At 36.6% G+C, this 21,972-nt stretch overlaps 1 protein-coding gene across 2 annotated transcripts in view; it reads left to right on the plus strand.

The window, feature by feature from the left end:
- Window positions 1-21,972, plus strand: part of Gpm6a (glycoprotein M6A) — a 292,843-nt gene that overhangs the window by 138,652 nt on the left and 132,219 nt on the right. Inside the window, exon 1 of one of the 2 annotated variants that reach the window (XM_005373524.2) lies at window positions 19,062-19,665. The exons of the other annotated variant lie outside the window; for it this stretch is intronic. Coding sequence (XP_005373581.1) covers window positions 19,629-19,665 — 37 coding nt within the window. The 5' untranslated portion in view covers window positions 19,062-19,628. Of the gene's footprint in view, window positions 1-19,061; window positions 19,666-21,972 lie in introns of those variants that run through there. 2 annotated transcript variants of the gene reach the window in all.

The following is a 21,972-nucleotide window of genomic DNA, read 5'->3' on the forward strand; positions in this document are numbered from 1 at the left end:
AGCTGTGTGACTACAGATTATTTCAACTGTCACTGTATGGTTTCTTTATAATGTGGGAATAATAACAGTTACTGAAACAAGTAAATGTGTCACTATATGTAATTACAAGAGTAATTTGCACATAGGTGATCAGTTATTATTCTGGTATTATTATGTTTACTACTCTCTACCTTTGAACAGGAGTTCATTCTTCCAGTTGATCTTTTAACTACCTTATGATTTTGGCCTTTGTATTTATCACTGAGGTGTCCTTTTGGCCTTTGTATTTATTATTGTCACCTTGTTTTCTTTAATACTTGATCTTCTCTTCCTTGTCACTTATAAAGTTAGAAATGTTGTAATTATTTTATCAATAGTTAACTCTATCTTGCCTCATTTAAAGTTATTCAATGCATATTTATTTACTAAATAATGGGAAAAAGTCATTACAGGCTCATAGGTGTGTTCCTACTTCCTAATGAAGCAGATGTTTTGGTGATAGAAATTTCTGTATCGTGGACTTGGCGTGTCCCACAAAGCCCCATGTATGAAAGGCTCAGCCCTCGGCATAGTGCTAAGGCAGTGAAACCTGTCAGGAGTGAGTCTAGCAGGGGGACATAGGTCATGGAGGTGGCCATGCCCTCAAAGGGAACTAGGGGACATTGGTCTCTTCTTTGTTTCCTGTCCACAGTGAAATGAGCTTGTGGACTGAGACTCTGAAACTGTGAGCCAAAGTGAACCTTTCCTCCTCATAAAGTGATTGTCAAAGTATTTGTTACAGGGAGAGGAAAACTACCCTGGGCATCATACCTCAGTTTCCAAATGACAGCTTTATCTGTGTCTTAGAAAATGTGTCATAGATGAAACTGATTGGTAATTATGAGAAATTCTTGTTTCTACTATGTACTGTGTTGTAGGTATAACTGCCTTCTAGTAGCTAATATTAAAACTAACAAAATTATGCTTCTCCCTTATTATAGTGAGGGATCTGTTATTTCTGCTGTGTAAATTGGCTTGAAGAATCTAATTATTGAATTTAATTGACATGTCTCTAAGTTGAACATCATTTACATTGTTTTGCCTTTTAGGAATTATCACTTTAATTCCTAAATTCCAAATTGTAATTATATCTTAACCTTGGAAATATATCACGGTAGAGTAATAGTACTTGCACCCTCTGTTAATCTTTCAGAGAAATCACTCTATGTATGCTTTAATGGGAACACAGACATGAAGAAAATTTTGGAATTCTAAATGGACATCAGGAACGGTTAATAGCTTCAAAGTATTAAATATTTTACCAAAAAGCTGGTATATAGGATAGTCTTTTTCTACCTATCCTTTTGGGGAATATGTGTGTGTGTGTGTGTGTGTGTGTGTGTGTGTATAACCATACATATATTATATGGTTATATTTTACCAGGAGTGTTCTAGGCGCTTTTTAGAATGAGAGAATACAAATTCTATTGTTTGGATTCAGAGTACGGATGACCTTATATTTCAAAGTAAGTTTTATACAACAGTTGTACCATCACTGTCTTTTAGTAGTAAGTAGAATAGTTACTCTTTTATTCTTGCATAACTTTTTACCTTGTAAAGTGTTTAAACTGAAAATACACAGCAGTGATTTCTGAGTTTATAACGTAATTGCAGGGACAGACATGAACACCCATGACTAACAAATACTCAAGAAAATAATCAAATAGTAGCTGGACACACTAGCCCCAGCTACTCAGGAAGATGAAGCAGGAAGATTTCTTTTACCCTGTGGAATGAGACCAGCCTGAGCAACAGGATGAGACTATCTACAATAAAGTTAAGTAAGTACTGCACGTGCTACGGAAGAAGGATCATTATTCCTACTTCTTCAAACAAGCTCATCATGCTTTTATCCGTATTTAATTCGATAACAATTCCCTTTCCTGCTCAGGGTGAAAACCTTGGTGCTGTTTTTAACCACATTCCACGCACTCACTGCCTTAGGAAATCCTGTTAACACAACTGCCCGAATTTTAATGTTGTGTGTCCTCCCAAATTAATTTGCTGTAAGCTTTGTTCTCCAAGTGACAGAACTAAGAGGTTGTGGAACCTTTGAGGGATAGGCCCTAATGAAAGGTACTTGTGGCACTGGGGGGATTGCTTTAAGGAGGGACTAATATTGGGCTCCTGAAGTGGGTTCTTTCCAGTACGAACTGTTATAATAAGAGCAAGACTGGGCCTATTCTTCCTTCCTTCCTTTCTTTCCTTCCTTCCTTCCTTCCTTCCTTCCTTCCTTCCATCCTTCCTTCCTACCTTCCTTCCTTCCTTCTTCCTTCCTTCCTTCCTTCTTCTTTCCTTCCTTCCTTCCTTCCTTCCTTCCTTTCTTCCCTCTCTCCTTCTCCCTGCTCTTTCCTTACTTCCTTCCTCCCTCCCTTCTTTCCCAAGTTCTTTCCTCTCTTCTTTTTGTTACTGGGAATTCAACCCAGAGTCTTTGCACTGAGCTACACCCCCTGCTTCCCTCACCCCCCTTTTTTTTCTTCTTTTGAGACAGGGTCTCACAAACTTGGTAAATTGTTCTAAATCTCTAAGACTGGCCTTGAACTTGAAATCCTCCTGACACAGTCTCCCAGAGTCCTGATAATACAAGCAGGTGCCCCCATAGCTGGATGCCACAGATACTCTTTGGATCCAATCTATGCAATCCATCATCATCCCTCTCCTAGTCACTGCAGTGGAGTCTGCTCGCTCTTCTCACTCTTGACTCATAGCACAGAGGTTCATAGCTGTGCTAACAAATTACCACCGTGTGTTAACTGAATGCCAATTTGTTATCTTACAGTTTCGGGGATCAGAAGACCAAAATGGGTCTCACTGGACTAAAACCGAGGTGTAGAGAAGTGATTCATTCTTGAGTCTATAGGAAAGGATGCTTTCCTTTGCCTTCTACACTTGGAGGAGTTACCTGCATCAATCTTCAGAGCCAGCACTTTGGTCTCCCCCAGACTTTTTCTTGCCTTTTCTCCTGTTGTCATCCTGTTCTTGTCTGACCCTTCCTGCCTCCTAATCACTGACATGTTGTTTATAAATTAATATGTTCCCAAGGAGAGACACTACCTGTGATTTATCAAAGTAAACAGCTGTGGAATTTTAAGAAAATTCAATATATTTCTGAGGCACAGTATTCAAGATACTAGGACATGAACATCACAATAGGGTCCCACGGTGAGTTTGGCAGGAGGACCTAGAGAGACATAGAGGAAGAAAGAATTAAGGCTGCACAGTAAGTGGTAGGAAAGGAGAGCAGGGGTCATGTGGCCCAAGTAATAGGTTCTGTAACCTGCCCGGAACGTCAAGCTAGGAGGAGAAATACACTACAAGCAACACACTCTCATGAGTCTTTACTAGTCCTTCTCTTTGCCGGAGACAGGTGATGTAAAAGACACTTGAAAACCTCAATACAATGCAGGATGTTTTTGAAGACAGGTTCTCACTATGTACTTCAGGCTGGACTTGAATTCACTATGTAGCTCAGCTTGGCCTTGAACTCATGGTGTTCCTTCTGCACCAGCTTCCCAAGTGCAGGGATTCTAGGCCTTCACCACCACCCCTAACAAAGGATGTGTATTTTTTACTGATGGTGATGATAATAATTCTAAAATTTATGACGACTAGTTTTCTGACCCAGGATTTCTAAACTGTTGAATACAAACTTAACAATAGTTTTAAAAACTTATTTTAAGTGAAGAGTTCACAGGTGTAAGAATACTGATAATTTAACCGGTTCCATTACACATTAGAAATGAAAACAGGGATACTGTGTACGTAGGCAAGCAATGTGAGTTTATAGTACCCTTCAGTACAAAACGAGTAAGGAAGGGAGAAACAGTCTGTGAAGGTTAGAGCCACTAACTGACTGTAAATATGCTAACAGACTGCAACGCTGAGTAGGAGTACTAACAATGCTGCACTTTCTCACTTTTTAAAGATTTTTCTAACCACCCAAGCAAACAAACAAGCCAAGAATAAAACAAACTAAATAAAGTGCTTGAACAATTGTAAGGGTGAGGGTTGATATCTTTTGTCCTTTTTTGGTACTATAAACTATCCCTTTCTCCATGCTGGGCCAGGTGCCAGAACCAAGGCATGGGGATATTCTATAGCAGACTTTTGCTCTGCTTGGTGAAAGCCAGGCCATCATTTTCAGATTAAATCCTTGAAAAATAAAACATTGAACAAATCTTAACACAATCTTTCTTGGTTGAGCAGTTGCTAAAGGTACCCTCCTCACATTTACTTGTCAGAGTGCGTGTTGGTTTAATGCTTTAGATTCAACTGATTTGAAGTGCTCATAGGGGCACTAGTGACTAGTGCATAGAAAGAAAAGTTTAGATGGGCACAATAAGTCAGTTTCTACCGGGATTCCCTTTGATGAGGACATACTACTGAACATTTTTGTTCCCTATTTTCCTTATTAAGTGGGAGAATAATGTTTCTTAACTTCTCTATTGAAGAGGAAGTGAAATTGAATTAGGGCTGCTTAAATACACTTGTCTACTTGCATGTCTATATTTTTTCTCTTGTTCCGGAAAAGGTATCTGTTGACTAGATAGAAAATCATACAGGATTGAAGGCTGCTTTCAGCTGGACTGAGAGTGTGATAAAGGAACTTCAAATCAGACCAACCAAATCAGGCTTACACTGAGTCTCCGCATATTTGTTTATACAGAGTCTGCAAGTGGTTGGAAGCAGAGGTTGGGAAGAGGGCCTTTCTCTGTCTGTTTTCCCCCTTCTTTTTATAAGCTTTAGTATTGACTTTCAGCCTTTGTCTTGGTTCCTGTTAATATTTTGTTTTCTTTCTTCACTCCCATCCCTCTCACCATATCACGTGACTCTTTATATTCTGATAGTTTTTTTAACCAGACTTTCTTGTGCTTGTTATTTTTCCTCTTCTGCTGAAAGCTTATCCAGCAAAGATGTTTACCATTTTCTGTCCATCTCCTGCACCGTGGAAAAGCAATCTTGCCACCTTTTGTGTATCAGGTTCTCCCAGTTAATCCTCCCATCAGTGGTCAGGAGGCGTGGCTCTTCTTTCGGCTGCTGTTTTGAGTTATGAATCCTGGAGCTGTTACTAGATTGTCGGTTCTGTCTGGGCCGGGTTCCTAATCTGTACTGAATCTGTCCTATGTGGATGTCTTGGTTTTCACCCTCCCCAAGATGATCTGTAGGGAGGCCCACAGAATGCAACTCAGAGTCAAAGGTGGCAAGATGAGAGAGCATATTATTTGGGCAGCACCAAAGTGTACCCTTCAGTAAAACTAGCGATTATTGACAAGAATAGTTCAATGGGGAGGGTGCTAAGTGGACCTAGAGAGGACTGGGTTGGTTTCCTTTTTGTTTTTCTAGAGCTTGGAGAAGAGGGTAAGGATTATGTCTCCTCTATGGCCATACTACTCAAAATGACCTCAAAAGCTAAGCAGGGTCAGCCTGGTTAGTACTTGGATGGGAGTATTGTGTCTAATGAAGCTTTTCTAATCATCAGGGAGACTCTACCCTCACTGGAAGAGAGTTTTGAACTTACAAGATCTTGGCTAGAATGTGGAGCTCAAACCACAATGCAAATGTATGTAATAGAGGCCTAAATGTGTCAGACTGGGACTAACTATGTCTACAGGGGGCTTGATTCTCACAGAACCAGCCAGGACCTGACTTACATAACTGTGCATGCAGGATACTTGAAAGGAGCTCGATGAGCTTGTCTCAGGAAATGGCAAGACCTCAAACTCAGAAAACTGCACCACCTTCTACGGCAGAGTTTCCTGCATAGCTCGGCTCAGCTGCCCCTCTTCCAGCTCTTGCTCATGCCTAGCTAACTGCCTGTTCCATTATTTCCCCCTCAAGGATTCGGGGCTCTGAGATTTTTTCAAACATAGCAGTGGAGGAATTCTTTTGCAGTTCCTTCTTGGTGAACACAGGTGATGTTGCCTTTATATCCCACATCTTACAGTCTGGAAGAGGGTGGGGTGAACATAGGAGACAGAGTTAGGAATGGAAAGTGTTATGGGAGCGGTCAAGTCAGTTGAGCAGGTGGAAGCCCTGGGGGTTGACCAGCAGGATATTCAGCAATAGGTGGTTGACATTCCTGGGAAAGTATTATTTGGAGTGTAAGAGCCTCTAGGCAAGAAAAGATAAGTCCTGTAAATACCTTAAGGAAACATAATTTGAACAGGAGGAATAGAAGTAGTAGAAGAAGGATATGGGAAGGATTTGAGGTGAATATATGTAGGAAACACATCAGAAGAAAGGCATCCTTCTGTTTTGAGGGCACAGATATCTCACCACGTTGTATTTAGTTACTCCAGACAGTTAAACACACTGTAACCTGGTAAATTAGCTTTTATTTTTTATATCAAGTGAAATGCTTGGTGTCGGATCAATGCAGGGGGTGAATTTAAATTTGAGTTCATAGAGCAATTGTTTGGCTTCCCCCACAACACCATTTCCATCTCATGGACACAGCTAGACAATGCTCCTGGAACATTTTAAGATCTGGATTTTTTAATGATAGGTCTGTGGGATAAGGCTTAAATAAACTTAGGCCACACATTTCTTTTTAACGGTTATTATCAGGCACTTGGGTGTAAGAACTTGGCTTTACAAGCTCTTGGCCATAATTTTAGTAGAGTTGACATGAGTGACACATCTTCATTTTGACTTTGTTGTACTTATGTCCCCTCCTTTCTTTTCTTCTCTTCTTTTTCTTTTTTCTTTTTCCTCCTCCTTTCTCTCTCTCTCTCCCTGTCACTGTCTCTGTGTCTGTCTGTCTGTCTGTCTGTCTTTGTCTCTGTGATGGCATCATTGATTAATGATTTTGCAAATTTTTTTCATTTGTTTCTTTCACTGGAATAGCAGATGTTAGCTGTTATATTCATCCCTTCGGGATAGAAACTGGAATATAGATGATAGTTTCACTACACAGAAATCATAAAGATTAAAAATCATGCTTCTCATCTTTGGGATTAGGTTTTCTTGTGACACTGTTCAGCCATTGTCTCTACCTTGTGAGTGTATTGAATAAGTATTAATATAATTCCCATTTTTAGTGTATCAAAGTGAGAAACAAAGGACTTAAGTGCTTTCACTAAGGTCATATAGCTCATAAGTGGCAGAACTGAGGATCAAAGCAGGCAATCTGTCTCCAGGCCCTGGAGATGAGAAAACTCTCCACTTGGTTTGAGCTACTCGCAGTCAGATTTCCTTCATTTGCATTAGGAGAAGCTTGACACAGTCTCTTCTCTCTCTCCATACACATAATACTTACAATTTAATAGAATAGAAAAGTTTGCATAATTTAATCAGAAAAAATAGTGATCAACTCACAAAATATTGTCTATTAATGATAGTAAAATTTTGACCAGGCTTTAAGCTCCATTAGGGCAGGGATCTTTTCTGTTTATCGTCCTGTGTCTTGCACCAAATGCTGTGCCTTGCCCATGGTAGACATTCATCATTATCTCTTAATAATAGAATAAATGACTCTGCAAAAAAGTCTTGTTTTTCTGTCTACTGAGTTTAATTTATCCAGAGTGTAGCTCTACAGGGATTCACAGCAGTTAAATAAATGACATTTCTTTTAACCACTCTATGTGTTTTGAGGAAGTTTCAGGTTTAATTACTACTTGACAATAAAAGAGCAAGTAGAAATAGATGCTACGTTAGTTCTAATAAAAAGAAATTCTATAAATTCTTTTTAAAAAATAAATAAGAAAGAATAAATGGGATCAACAGTTTAGATTCATTCTCCAGTTTAGTGGAGGAATAAAAATGTCCAATTAAATAGTAAAAAGTTGTTCTGCCCACTTATTTTTTGTTCTCCTAGTTCATTTTTGTGTAGAAAATTTACAAGGAGAAAAATAAGTTAGAAATATAAAGCAACAAATCAGTGGAGAAATAAATCAGAAGTGATGGCAATTCTATCAATAAAGCTGAATAAATGCAAGAAGAAATACAAATAAACACAAAATGGCAGCCCACATGGATTACAAATATGATGAAAACTCTCTATTGTATGTGTGTACTCTATTCAAAATGGATTAGAAATACAGGCGCTGGAAATAGATTGCCAGCTTTGATCCTCAGTTCTGCCACTTATGAGCTATATGACCTTAGTAAAATCACTTAAGTCCTTTGTTTCTCACTTTGATACACTAAAAATGGGAATTGTGTTAATATTTATTCAGTAAAGTTATTGTGAAGATTGTGATAATACATGTCATGTTTTAAAAACAGCTCCTTTCACATAAAAAGGTTAACACAAGAATTAGCCATGATTAGCATCATAATTATTTATATGTGTACCATAGCCTTCATAGCTAAAGAAAATTATGAATATTTGTGTATTTATGTGTGTAACAAATGCTACATAATAAGTATGTCTATATTTGAAGTTCTAAAGTGCAACTAGAATCGGACTGTGGTGTTTAATTCAATATCACTAATGTATAATGCTCAATACAGAGAAAAGGAAGCTTTCATTGATGGTGCTGTATCAAGTCCCCGATTCGCATGGCCTGCTCAGTAGTCGTGGTGCAACTATATATATTTTTTTTTGCTTGTGGCCATGTGTTTGTGTCCATCTCCATTTTTCATTTCTCCCTGTCTTCCTGGTTGTTCTTCCCCTACCAATGGCAGTGATATCCATTATCTTCCAGAAGGTGGATATCTATTCCATTCAGGGACAACCACTGCACCTGGACACGGGGTTCATTTTGACAGACTTCCTCAAATTACAGCAATGACAAGAAGTTGATCACTGAGCAGTCAGTTCAGTTCACTTTTCTTTTCTTTTTCTTTTTTTTTTTTTTGGTTTTTCTCCGGTACCGGGATCCGAACTCACAACCTTGCTCTTGCCAGGCAGGCGCTTTTGCCGCTGAGCTAAATCCCCAGCCCCTCAGTTCACTTTTCATAAAAAGTTTAGATATGCTTTTCATAAAATGATTTAAGGAAACATTCTAATCCACTCTAAATTCATTTTGCTCAAAATAAATTTATATACAGTTTTATATTAACCTACATTAAACTTTACAAGTAACTTCCCATATTCTAAAAGAAATGACTAGATTCTGATTACATATTTCTTATGTAGAAGACCCATGCTGATATTTTGTAATAAAGTTACTAAAATCTCACATTGAAAACTGAATACTGTGAAAAAATCTGAACTAGCAGCTTACCAGATAAAATAATAAGCCCTTTTTACCTAGAATCCAACTATACCACTGACTTTATTATTTTATTCACTTTAATATTTAATTTAGCTCCCTATATTACAATTTCCTTAACACTGTCTTTTTACAAATTATTGTTGGTGTTGGAGTGAAGTGATATTTTCTGTCATACTTTGGTCTAAAAAGACATTAATAATCTGAAACTTTTCCTGCCTCTTGATATGATTATGCTTTATTTCTAAAATACATCAAATTCTGTTTCAATTTATTTTACACATGAAAATCTCAGTGTTCTTTACAGTTCTTGAAATGTCTTAAATTCTGATATAAAACAAGACTCATCTACATTCTTTCTTGTAGTACAAACCACAGGCTGCATCTTTAAAAGACAAAGTTTAATGTCTAGATGATCCTTTTTGTAGGATGGTTCTACTTATGATTTTTTGACTTCATTATATAGTAGGAAATTTCCCTTGAATTTTAAATTTTGATCTTTTCTCGGGCTAGGAGTGTGTGGTGAGATATTCTCTCATGATGCGGGACAGAGACAGCAACCTCAGCTTCCAGAAGCTTCCTGGTCAGATAGGGAAACAGCTGATATGTTCCCCTGTAATACTGCTAAGCTGTGATGTTCAGTGGTTTGGAGTATTAAATGCAGTTTTGTGTTGCTATGCTTTTGGAAATCTAGAGGAATGGTATTTGTGATCAAACTTTACCTTGCAAATACAACTATTCAGGAATAACTTAACATACTTTCTCAAAGCTCCCAATTCATGTTCATAATTTGCAAGCTCTATCAATTCATCAAATTTTTTTTGTGTTGGTACATTTTTATAGAACATAATGATTACACCCATGAAGGGGAGTTAGTATATGTGTATAGCGCATCTTGATTCTTTTTCTTTTGCTTCCTTTCCCTTCCCTTCCCCTCTCCCTGTCTCTTGTACCCCTCATATATAACTACTGTATTTCTTATTGTTCTCACCTTAGTGTATTTCAAAGACTCATCTGGGTATTTGGCATTTCAGAATTTAAACAACACCATAAAAATAGCAATGATTGGAAACAATATAGCTCATTTTGTTAATGCTAATTAAAAACTCAGCGTGTGAGACTAAAGAGCTTTTACAATGGGAAAAACTTCTGTAAAATTCTGCAAAGAACAACACCTCTCTTGAAACAACATAGGAAAATTGTCATCTATTTCAGAAATGATCTTAAAAGTTTTAGGATGAGGTCACAGAAGATTTGAAGTTCAAATCCATGGCATGTCCATGATGTGCCCACTACTTAATCACAGACACAATTTATAACATGAAGACCTCGTATAGTTTCATATATTTCAGGGTAGTTTATTAGCAAGCTGCAATATTGTGCTTCCCATCCGGAGTAATAAGAGTTAGAATTCTCTGTGATCAGATTTGTTTAGGGACATTCATTACCAGAGCGTGTGTATACTGAAGCCACCCTGTCATTGCTAAGCTAGATCTCTCTACTAGCCTATCAAAGTGAATGTCCTGACCCCTGAAAAATAGATCCACACTGTCTTAGAAGAAAGTCATATGTAAAGATAGTCAGGAAAACATTATTTTCACAAGAACAGATAACTTCATGAGTGAAGAAAATATAAGCTTGACTTAAAGCCTAACATTTCACAACCTGAGAACTGTTACTTGCCTTTTCTTAAAATAATAGCTTAGGAAAGAGTAAATTATTTCATCTGACACCAAAATTGAGGCCAGAGAAAGCAAAGTGCCATCCACGACTGTGCCAAGACTGATGCTGAATGCACTTGACCTTCACCCAATCCCTGCTGAGTGGGCTTTTGTTCTCTTCATGTATAAGTGAGAAAAGGGATCTTAAACGAGGTTCTGGCAGATGGGCATGGCTGAGAAAGTACTTTGAGCTCCCACCTCACACCATAGTAACCTCACAGAGCCTAGAAAGTGGGTGGAATCCTCGAGTTGAGGAAAAGTAATCCAGCCATTTGCTTCCTAATCTTACTGAATGAAGAGCTGATTTGTTTGCATTCTTCTTAGTCTCCTTCACAGAGGTAGTTTACTGCTGTAATTAGTAGCACAGACTTAAAAACCACACAGTTTTTGTTCTAATATCACCTCTACCATAGAAGAATTGTTAAAGGAGTGAGGGACTTACTGTTCTGTCTCTGTCTCCACATCTATAAAAGAAAGATAACAGTACTGTGTATTTCATGAGTTGTTTAGAGAATTAACAAGTGAAAGTGTGGACAAAAATGATAAAGGGTGTAGTTGGCTTAAAAAAAGCCGTGCTTAAGTGTTTTCTTATTGTTGTTCTGGATTGTATCAAATGGGATAATAGATTACTACCAGTATTTTGTAGAAATATCATAGCTGGTAGTTTTCATGTACATGTTATAATTCTTCCTACTTAATGATGGTTATAATTGTGTCATTTTGTATAAAAATATATTTTTAAAATAACTTTTTCATCTTCTATTATCTGGAAAATTTAATTTCTCTAAGCCTTATTTCCCTTCTCTGCAAATTTTTAATTAGTGGTGCTCATTTCAGGATATTAGAAGAATAAAGTGAGGTATTATATGTAAAATATTCAGCACAGTAGATGGCAGTTTGTTCAGTCACCATGAGAAATCAGTAAATATTAATAAATTTCTTTGTGTTTGAGGAAATAGGGAATGAGCATCTTTGCTTAAGTCACACTATGAATTACTGATGCATCCTAGTATATAGCAGAATATCTAAAAATTAATTATTAGTAAGGAAATAAATTGGCATTAAAACTTAATTTTTTCCAAAAGTATAGTGATCTTTGTTTTTTATTGTAATACTTGCTGTTTTACACCTGGGAATGTTGGTTGTAATATGAGTCCACGAACAAGAGACTTAGTAAGCTCTATTTTTCAAGCCATGAGCAAGTTGTTTTTGTTGATTTATAAAAGGTGTGTTGAATTTCATGGCACAAATTGTACATTTTTGCATTGTCTTCTCTGTATACATTCTAGAAAAGGCTAGTTATTATTACTTGCTTTTAGCACCAAGTTTGGTAATTAACCTTGGTTTTATGTATGTTAACATTTACCTCTTTTAATGCATGTAATCAAAAATCAACATAATGTTGAAACTACTCTATTAACAATACAGCAGTTTTGAATGGCCAATTGACAGATGTATTTTAAAAGTACTGTTTTATAACCAAAAGTATGATAGCTTTGGCTATGCACAGACCCATCCATGTCTCCATTGTTATCCTAATGTAGGATCCACATAGGCTTACTTGCACACTCACACACACGCACTCACACACACACACACACTCACACACACTCATACACAGAGGTACAGAGGGAGCAAGTGGGGGGGAGAGAGGAATTTCCTTGTTAAGTAATATTTTGAGGTCTTCAAAATTTCAGGATAGAGATTGATAGTAAAGGGTTTCTGAGATTGAATGCATTAAGCTGTTTTTTGTAAAAAAAAATTAACTAAAACTTTGAAAATCATTTTAACTTGACTTGGAAAGCTTATATTGTACCACATCAAACCATTGCAAAAGGTTCCATCTGAACAGAAAAGATTACATTTGTGAGCACTGCCGATCTCCTAAGATATTAATTGTCTTTCTTATTTTCTATTAAATAATAATCTCTTCTTGAAGATCATGTCAGAGTAGAGGGTTTTAGAGATGTTTTATTCCTATGGGTAATGTTAAAGGACTTCACTGTCAATGGAAGCAAAGGAAGCCCTGTAAACAATCTTGAAGTACCACCTTTATTTACTTTCACTGTTGCACATTATCACAGCCCCATATTGTTCATTTCTGTGTATTTGTTTTGTTTTTTTTTTTTTTTGGTTTTTCTCCGGTACCGGGAACCGAACTCACGACCTTGCGCTTGCCAGGCAGGCGCTTTGCCGCTGAGCTAAATCCCCAGCCCCTCTGTGTATTTGTTTATTGGGCCTTTATAGTTCTATTTACAGAACTGTCTATGAGAGAAGGCATATGACAGTTGCTATATGTTTTCAGTGTACTCACCAAAGAAGTTAGATTCATATCTGCACAATGTAAGTTCTCAATACACAGTTGATGAATTGATAAATGAAAGACTATTCCTGGGCAGAATGCCCTGAGACATCTTGTATTTCCTTCTAAATGAATGATTACAGATTCTGGTTGACATTTTGACTTGTGAGATAAAGTTTTCATGTTAAGATTTCTGTAGCCTGAAGTAACAGTCTATCTATGTATACAACAATGTTCATGTGGTATTGACCCTTATTAAAGAATCTTTAAAGACTATGTGATGTATAACAAGATATGCTTAAAAGATAGCAAAAAAATTGCATCCTTTTTTTTGGCTACAAGTGTTAAAATTGTTGAATAAGGGCAACTTCTAATCATAAAGTTACATCATTTATTTCCAGGAATTGATTAACCAATTCTTTATTAACTCTTTGTTCATTGAATGTATTGGAAACTGAGACATCGTGAGAGTCCTCTATATTCAAATTTTGCTCCTTCATAGCTATAGAACTCAGAATATCATTTCATTCTCTAAATTTCACTGTTGCCACCTGAAAATATGAATACTATTTACAATAAAGATTGTAAATAGTAAGATAAAATATATTCCTACTGCAGCAGCATGAGTGCCATCCAAATATTTGTTAACTATTACTGAATAGAAAGAGCTAAACTGACAAAACTGGGCATTTTACAAGTCTATCTCTAGGCTCTTTTGATGAACTGAGAGAGAGAATCAAGTGCAGCTCACTGTTTCTGCTTGCAGTGATAGGCAGGAGGAATGAATATTTTCCATAATGAAAGATTAGAAACGAAAAAAGGTCCAGCACCTGGCGCAGTTGAGCCGAAGACAAATGGTATTGTAATTCAGGCTGTGAGGTGGAAGAAGTAATAATTCACATCTACTTTAATATTTGAAATAGTAAATGCTAAAACAGCTTTGCGTTTTAACTGGGACGGCTGCAGTGGGCTTCTTGCTGGTGACATGAACATACTGCTGAGTGGCATAAAGAGCTGTGGTAAAGTGATGGATTGCGTGATTGCTGCACATCCAGAGTGGAGTCAGCTGGTCCTTTGCAGGGTTCATTTGAAGCTAACAGTGTGCACATAAGCAAAGAAACTTGAAATGTGAGTTATTTATGCTGTTGGATGGCTTTGATGTTTTGATCTATGGTCTGGAGCTATAGTCTGTCTAAATATCTATCCAAAGAGACTGTATTTCTTTGTGAATAAAACTTTCCTGGAAAAACATAGTGGTTTTTGTCCATTTCTGGAACATTCAGTACTTGAGCATATTGATACTCTACCCAGTTAATAAAGAATACATTGCAAAAAGCATCCTGCTCAAAACTGACAGCCCCCAAGTATCTTCAGCTATGGTATAGTTTGAATTTGACTCAAATTTCATGAGCTAGAAGCTGTCTCCCCAACTTATGTAATGGTATTGAGAGGAGATGGGTTGTTTAAAATATGGGGCCTAGAGGGAAATAATTAAGTTATGGGGACACCATCTACAGGTGGATCCTGTGTAGTGACACTTGGTTAGGTGTCACAGGACTGGATTAGTTGATAGGCAAGTTGTTATAAAGTGAAGCTAACACACACGTCTGGTCTCTGTGCACTGGCTGCTTGTAGCTTGCATACTTGCTCCCACAGTGTGATGCCATCTGTCCTGTGGTAAGGCAAGAAACTTTCACCATATGTGACCTCCAGGATTGTTTAGTCTGCAAAACAGTGAGCACAGATAAACCTCTTTTCATTATGAAGCATCTAGGCTCAGGAGTTTTGTGATAGCAGCACCTGATTCAGAAGACAGAAACAGTGATTCAAATCACACATTCCTCTCAGAGGAAAGGGGTGGGTTTTCATCTTGATTGTTCATAGGGAGAGGTGCATTGTGCCCTGTATTGTTTGTTGATTAATTGAGATGTATTTGTAAAGGGCAGAAGAATAAAGAAAGCTGCTAACCTGTCAGCTTTCTTTTCTGTTGTATAAGATGAGCTCTGGAAATGTTATGAGTATACTTTAACATACTTTTTTCATGCACAAAAGGTCTTGCAATATAATGTGTGAGCAAAAAGACTAAAATGGTTACATCAGAGCTGAGAAGACTCAGTTCTCTGTGCACTGCAAGTGTAATCAGCGTATTCAGAGGACGTGTCCTGTCATCTGCATCTGCAGTCTGAGCTAAGGCGGAGGTTTAAGCACCATCGCTTGAAAACTCAGAACTTATGACAAACTGCTAGTTTTGTACAGCACTGTTTGCCTGTCCCTTATTTATTTATACAAGCTTGTCATTTACAATACGCAATGTGATGTGTAAATTTAGTCTTACCTAAGATTTCTTAATTGTTAAAATCTGATTCAAATGAATGAAACAAAACCAAAAGTCATTTATTCCTCAGATAAGTTATATCCTGTGTCTACTGTCCTGAACACACCACTCAGACTCTACTCAGAAATGAATGAATGGTTTCATGAAGGGCCTCACCACGGTGTCAGGTACAGAATGACTTATCTTTCTGTGCCTTGTAAGTTTATTAGCGGAAAGAGCAACGTTCACATTCCAGCTCCTTCATTCACCAGTTCAAAGCCTCAGTTTTGTCACAAGCGAGAAAGCTGCCGTGTAAATATTTTGTGAAATTCAGATACTACAAAAATCGCTAGCCCCATGTTGTTGCACAGTTTGTCATAGCCAACTTAATATTCTCAATTTTATAAAGCTGTTAATTTAACTAATGTCACCTTAAACCATGTACATGGATATCTAAAAATACACAAAGAATTAAAAAACCTCAAATTTTGCTCTTTAGAAGGAATCACCCAACCTTTTCAGATATATCTGTCTAGAGAATCTATGCATATTTTATGTACATTTTCAAATTCAAAATACACTACCTGTACTTTGTTTTATACACTCCTGTTATTCTATTATAAATAGTCATTGTTAATAAGAATGATTTATATAACTATTAACTGCTACAGAGTATTTCTTTCTCAATGTACCAAATTATAATATCTGATTCATTTCTCAAGTGAAGAATTTAAAAAAATTAGTGAGGTATTGTGTGCCTGTCATCACAGCTGTTCAGGAACTGAAGCAGGAGGATGGCTTGAGCCCAGGAGCTTGAGACCAGCCTGGGAAACACACATGCGTAGTCTATTTTGAATTGCTCTACAGGTTTTGATTAGATAAGAGTGGTATCTTCTTACAGGTTGACCATCCTTATTCCTAAAACCCCAAAATCATAAATTCTACAAAATCTGAAACTTTTGGAGCAACATCATGGCACCATGAGTAAAAATTCCATTGCTGGCTTTGAATTCTCTTAGTTGGTCTCAGGATAACGGCCTTGAATTTCTCTGTCTCTCTTATTGTTTACAATACAGTTTTCCCTTAGTATGGCTATACTTCCAAAACTAATATACAGAGTTAGCAAAGCTCCAATCGGAATAACAACAGCATTCTTCATAAAACTAGAGAAAAATAGTAAAATTTATATGGAATCAAAAGAAAACCAGAAGTAGTTATCAAGTTTCATGTAAGTATAAGTGGGATTCAAAAAGAGTATACTATAAGGTCAACCTTATTTCCTAACTAGTTTTTACACGCTTGAGATCAAAGGTTTAAAAAACAATCTTATTGGCAATAATCTTAGGGCTGGGGATTTAGCTCAGCTGCACAGCACCTGCCTGGCAAGTGCAAGGTTGTGAGTTCGATTCCCAACACCAGAAAAAAAGAAAAAAAAAAAGACAATAATCAGCAACACCCACTCAACTGCTGTCACAGAGAGGAAAGTGGACCTGGGGAGCTAGTGTTTAATGGGTGCAGAATTTGGGTTTAGGGAGAGGAAAATCTTCTGGAGGTGGGCAGTGGAGACCACAGAACTATATGAGTGTATTTAATTCCATGAAACTGTAAACTTAAGAAATGATTAAAATAAGATATTTTAATGTATATTTTTCCACGAGAAGAAATGAATCCCTGCTGACAGACAGGTGATTGATGAGAAGAAGCTATATGTGTGCATCTGTTTCACCTCACCCATTTGGCAGAATCTATTGTAGTTTAGATTTGAGAGAGGTTTTTTTTGTATATTTAAGAAAGTCAGAGCAAGTTATTATGGTTTTATTTTAGTAGCAATTATTGTATAAAAAGTCTTTTAGACAAAGAGTTGATGATGATAGGAGTTTATTATTCTCCCAGTTTCTAGAAGGAAAAAGAATTCTAATTAGTTTTCCATACATCTCGCCCACTGAATATCCTTAAAATTCCTTATCTTTCTGTTTAATTTCTCTCTTTTGCTTTATGTGAATCGTGCAAATAGAAAGCTATGAATTGAGTCTGATTTTTGAAGGCACTGAAGACACTCAGATGAATAGAGTAGGAAGAAGAAATAGGTGTCAAGATGGAGCATTATTCAGCTGACTTGGGTTCTAAGTCTTCCTTGGTCAGCCCCCAGGTATACTGGAGCATTAGTTTTTCTGGCATATCATGGGGAGAGTAAAAGTTTCTGAATTTACATAGAAATGAGTTAATCCATAAGACTGTGTTTTACAGATTGTAAAGTGACATAGGAATTTAAAGTGGCATTATTATGTCTATGGGCACTGCCAATCATAATTTGTTTCACTAATAATTTCTGTGGTATAAAATGAATAAAGAATGTAAATGAGGAGTGAGGCTACTTTTTTGACTGCATGCCAAATTATGTCAGCCTAGGGATGAAATGAAGCAGAGGGACTGCAATGATTTCGTTTTTTTTATTTCTCTTATGGTTTCTCTCAATCTATGCCCTGAGCAAGCAATTATCTCAAAAACCATTGAATTCAGACTGATATATATTCAGGGAGAAAGGTTTAGAGTTATTGGGATCATAGTCACCTTTGGGTTAAATTCATTTGAGAAAAGAAAAGGAAAAAATAAAGAATTACTGAACAGGGCTATACATTCATTTATGAGAAATAAAATAGAATGTTGTACAGCTGTCTGTCCATAATATTTGCATTTATAAGAACTTGTAGAGTGTGTACAACATGGCAATGATGTATCTTTTAAAAAAATGTATGTGAAGTCTTTGCTATAGTGCAAGAAACATACTGTAAAGAATGAGGATTCTAATTATTTTCATTAAAGGCAAAAAGTTTGTGTGTGTGTGTGTGTGTGTGTGTGTTCCTGTATCCTTGCTTATTTGGAGATAGAAAGAGGCAAAGATTCTTCCTTCCTTTATACTCAAGTAAGGGTTTGTGTTGTTTGAAAGAGATACTGTTTATTTTCTTACCCTACATTTTGTGAGGTATAGAGACCCTGATTGTGTCCTGTCATTCAATAGCCTGAAGTAGAAATGCTAATTTATTGCCAGACTGCTGCATTGTGATTTGCATTCCAAATCAGACTGCAGATTTTCATTATAAATTGCTATCCTGTTTTTCCTTATCTAGAATTCCATCTTTTCTTTTATCACTCTACTCGTTCCCCAATAATGAATCTTTAAAAATTCTCTTTCAAGAGATTCCCATTTGAAATCAGCCACTTGAGTTGTCTGAAATCATAACAATAAATCACAAAGACATCAATAGATCCTTTTCTCTCTCATGGTTTTTTTCCTTTCATTTCTCCCTATGGCACTACGTAAAGTACTTAAAACACATAGCTGTAGCTCTCAGGCTCAAAGGTTTATGTTTGTTCCTTTGCAAACCTATGCTTCTCTTTCTTTTTAAATCCGAAAGATGAGACTTACAAGTCCTCTTACTAATAACCTTTTACAGATGAACCCTGAAATAGTGTGATTACATCCATTCTTGGCACCTTTAAATCAAATTAACTAGATACTTAGGAGAGAAAAGGAAAACACACTTTTGCTATGTATCTGACTGGGTGAGAAGCAACGGCTGCAGCATAAAGAACTGATGGGAATGTGGGCTTTCCCACTCTGGTAGCAAAGGGGGGAATTATGAGTTGGTGGTCTGCTTCATGTTAGGAGGACACCCCTCCATCTGTTCACGGCTCAGCCTGTTTCCAATTTAAAGCCAGATTTCAATACAAACCTCAATTTCTTTTCCCCATTTTAAATGCAAAGCAAACCTATGAATCATAGTGTCTCTGCTCCTGGAATTCAGACCACATTTCCCCCCAAAATTTTCAGGCTGTTTGTTTGAATACCTGCTTACTGTGGTACACAATGGGCAGCTTTGAGAAGAAAAATTGATAATCTTCACGGAAGAGTAATTTGAATGAAATTACACTTGACAGCCAGTCTCCAAGCAAGCAAGAGGAGCTAGGGAGCCCAGCTAAGCTCTAAGGACTTGCCCAAACCGCTGCTGCTGGAACTTCCCAGGGGGAAGGAAAAAAAAACAACCAGTTTTTTCAACATCTAATTGAGCTTTTGATTAATTCCGCGTACCAGATCCTACTGAAGAAAGGTAGCCATGGAAGAGAATATGGAAGAGGGACAGACACAAAAAGGTACTGTGCTCGGAGGGTTTGTTTGTAACTAATTATTTTTTAGTTTCCTTGTTTGCTTTAGACACTTGCCAGTAAGGTTCATAAGTGTTTCTCTCTTAGAAGTCATTTTTCCCCCTCTCCTTTAATCTGTTCCTCACTTGCAGTACTGTCTGGCAGAAATGTCATTATTTGCAGATCTTTTCAGATGTAAGTATCTGAATGTAGAGTCAAGTATTAGTGGTGAGAGCATTGCGGCATTATTGCGAACTATTCTTTAGACCAGTCTTTGTTAACGTTCATTTATTTCATGTCTTCATGGTTGTCGAGCTTGGTCAAAGGATTGTCTGTGTGAGGCAACTACACAATATTTGAAACAAATCCCAGTTAAAAATCCGATGATGTAACCATTATCAATACCTTTGCATGGCCATCAGACAGAACAAAGACTAAGACCATTTATTATATTTTGGGTTGTGCACATTTTTAGAAAAATCTTATTTGTCCTTTGTGTGGATTAAGTCTCGCTTTAATATAGATTGACCAAAAAGTTCCTGAATTTTCAGGATGTATAGTGTTGTTAAGGTTCTCCTTTCTATATGATTGAACCTGTGCAACTTCTAGGTAATAGATACGAAGGAAATTTTCTGACGCATTTTAAATGTTGTGTAGGAATATCTGGATGTGTGAGTTAAGGTGAATTTGACATTTTTACATCTTAAAATTGGTCAAATATTTAAATTTCAAAAGATTCTGGCAGATCTAGATGTTTTTTAATGTGTCAAGTGGTAGCTTCAGAAGGAGCTAGCTCCCCCCAGGATAGGTAGCATTTTCTGTCATGTCTGCTTGCAGGCTTATGTAATGTTAGGAGAAAACAGTCTTGTTTTCTTAGGCTTCAAACAGTGACACAGGTAATACTGCAATAAGGTAACATTAAAGAATGGTTGGCTATTCAAGTAGATTTTAAATGTAAGTAAATGCATTGTGTTTTAAAAGACTCACGTATGTGATAAAATTAGTAGTTGAGAGATACAATGTATTTGCTTATATTTTAAGATATTCAGATACACTGTGTCTCTCCTCATAAAGTGCACAAACACACACACAATCTGCAGCATATATGATATATATCACATATGATATATATATCATATATGCCCATCCATATATAATATATAAATGCATATATATGTTAGAAACACTATATTGATATTGAAAGATTTTATACAACCAGCAGTGAAAGAGGACAAGCAAGCTGATCTCCAAATTGATAATAAGCAATGATATAAGCAATGTTAATAATGTACTATAATTACAACCTCCAAATTGATCTAAATATAATTTAATCTGTTTTTTAATTAAAACATCTCAACTCTATTATATACACAAATAACTTAAGTGACCATTAATGATTGGAGTGGCAGATTTGTTGATAATTTCTGTCCTTAAGAAGTCTTGCAATGAACTGTTGTATTTTATGCATAAATTATCTTATCTTAATATCTTTCTCTAGCACATACGGATACTACTTCTTGGCTATTCAGTTTGTCTGAGGAAAGACAAGCTGATTATATAAAAAGATGTCATTTATTTCACTAAATAAAAACTTCAGTTAAACCATGGATTGTTGTAACAGGTTGAATGCATCTAAATAAAACTTATAAGATGCAGGACCAAGAGAATTGATGTACATAGTTGCGATATTTTTTTCTTAAAATAACACTAAAAATCTTTTTTCTTGGCCATGGGTTCAGTAGTGATATGAAAGGAGACTCGCTCAGAGGGTCTGTCATCATGAATGTACCAAGAATGCTTGTGGAAAAATTTTAAGTCAAAGAAATTGAATAGTGATCTTTAAGGGCATAAAAGGACAGTAAAATATCTATGATTTAGATTTTTTTTCTTAATTGAGAAAAGAAGGTTCAGGTTATTTTATTTCTGACCTGTTTTGCTCATCTTTGCCCATGACACCTGTTCAGTGTAAGCTTGTTGTTAGAAAGTTACATTTGGATATAAATGATCTTTCTGCGTGTGGGGAAAAGGAAATGATACAAAATTTTAAAGGATCTAAATTGGGAGCTACTTGAAAAGCAATAACATCAGAAATTTTTCAGGAGTCTAAGTGGGCAGATTTAATGATCCATCTGCATTGAAGGAAAGCAGCACTTTGTGTTACTGCGTTTTTCTTAAACTGCATAGGACTTGCTGTTATAATAATTCATACGCCACAGTGCTCCCTTGCATTTGAAAGATGTTTTCGAGTTTCCGGTTTCAATTTAATGCCTTTTTATCATACATAATTGTACTGAATCTTGACCAATCCATTTATTT

The sequence above is a fragment of the Chinchilla lanigera genome, unplaced genomic scaffold (assembly GCF_000276665.1).
Source record: "Chinchilla lanigera isolate Chin_1 unplaced genomic scaffold, ChiLan1.0 scaffold00002, whole genome shotgun sequence".
Classification (NCBI taxonomy): domain Eukaryota; kingdom Metazoa; phylum Chordata; class Mammalia; order Rodentia; family Chinchillidae; genus Chinchilla; species Chinchilla lanigera.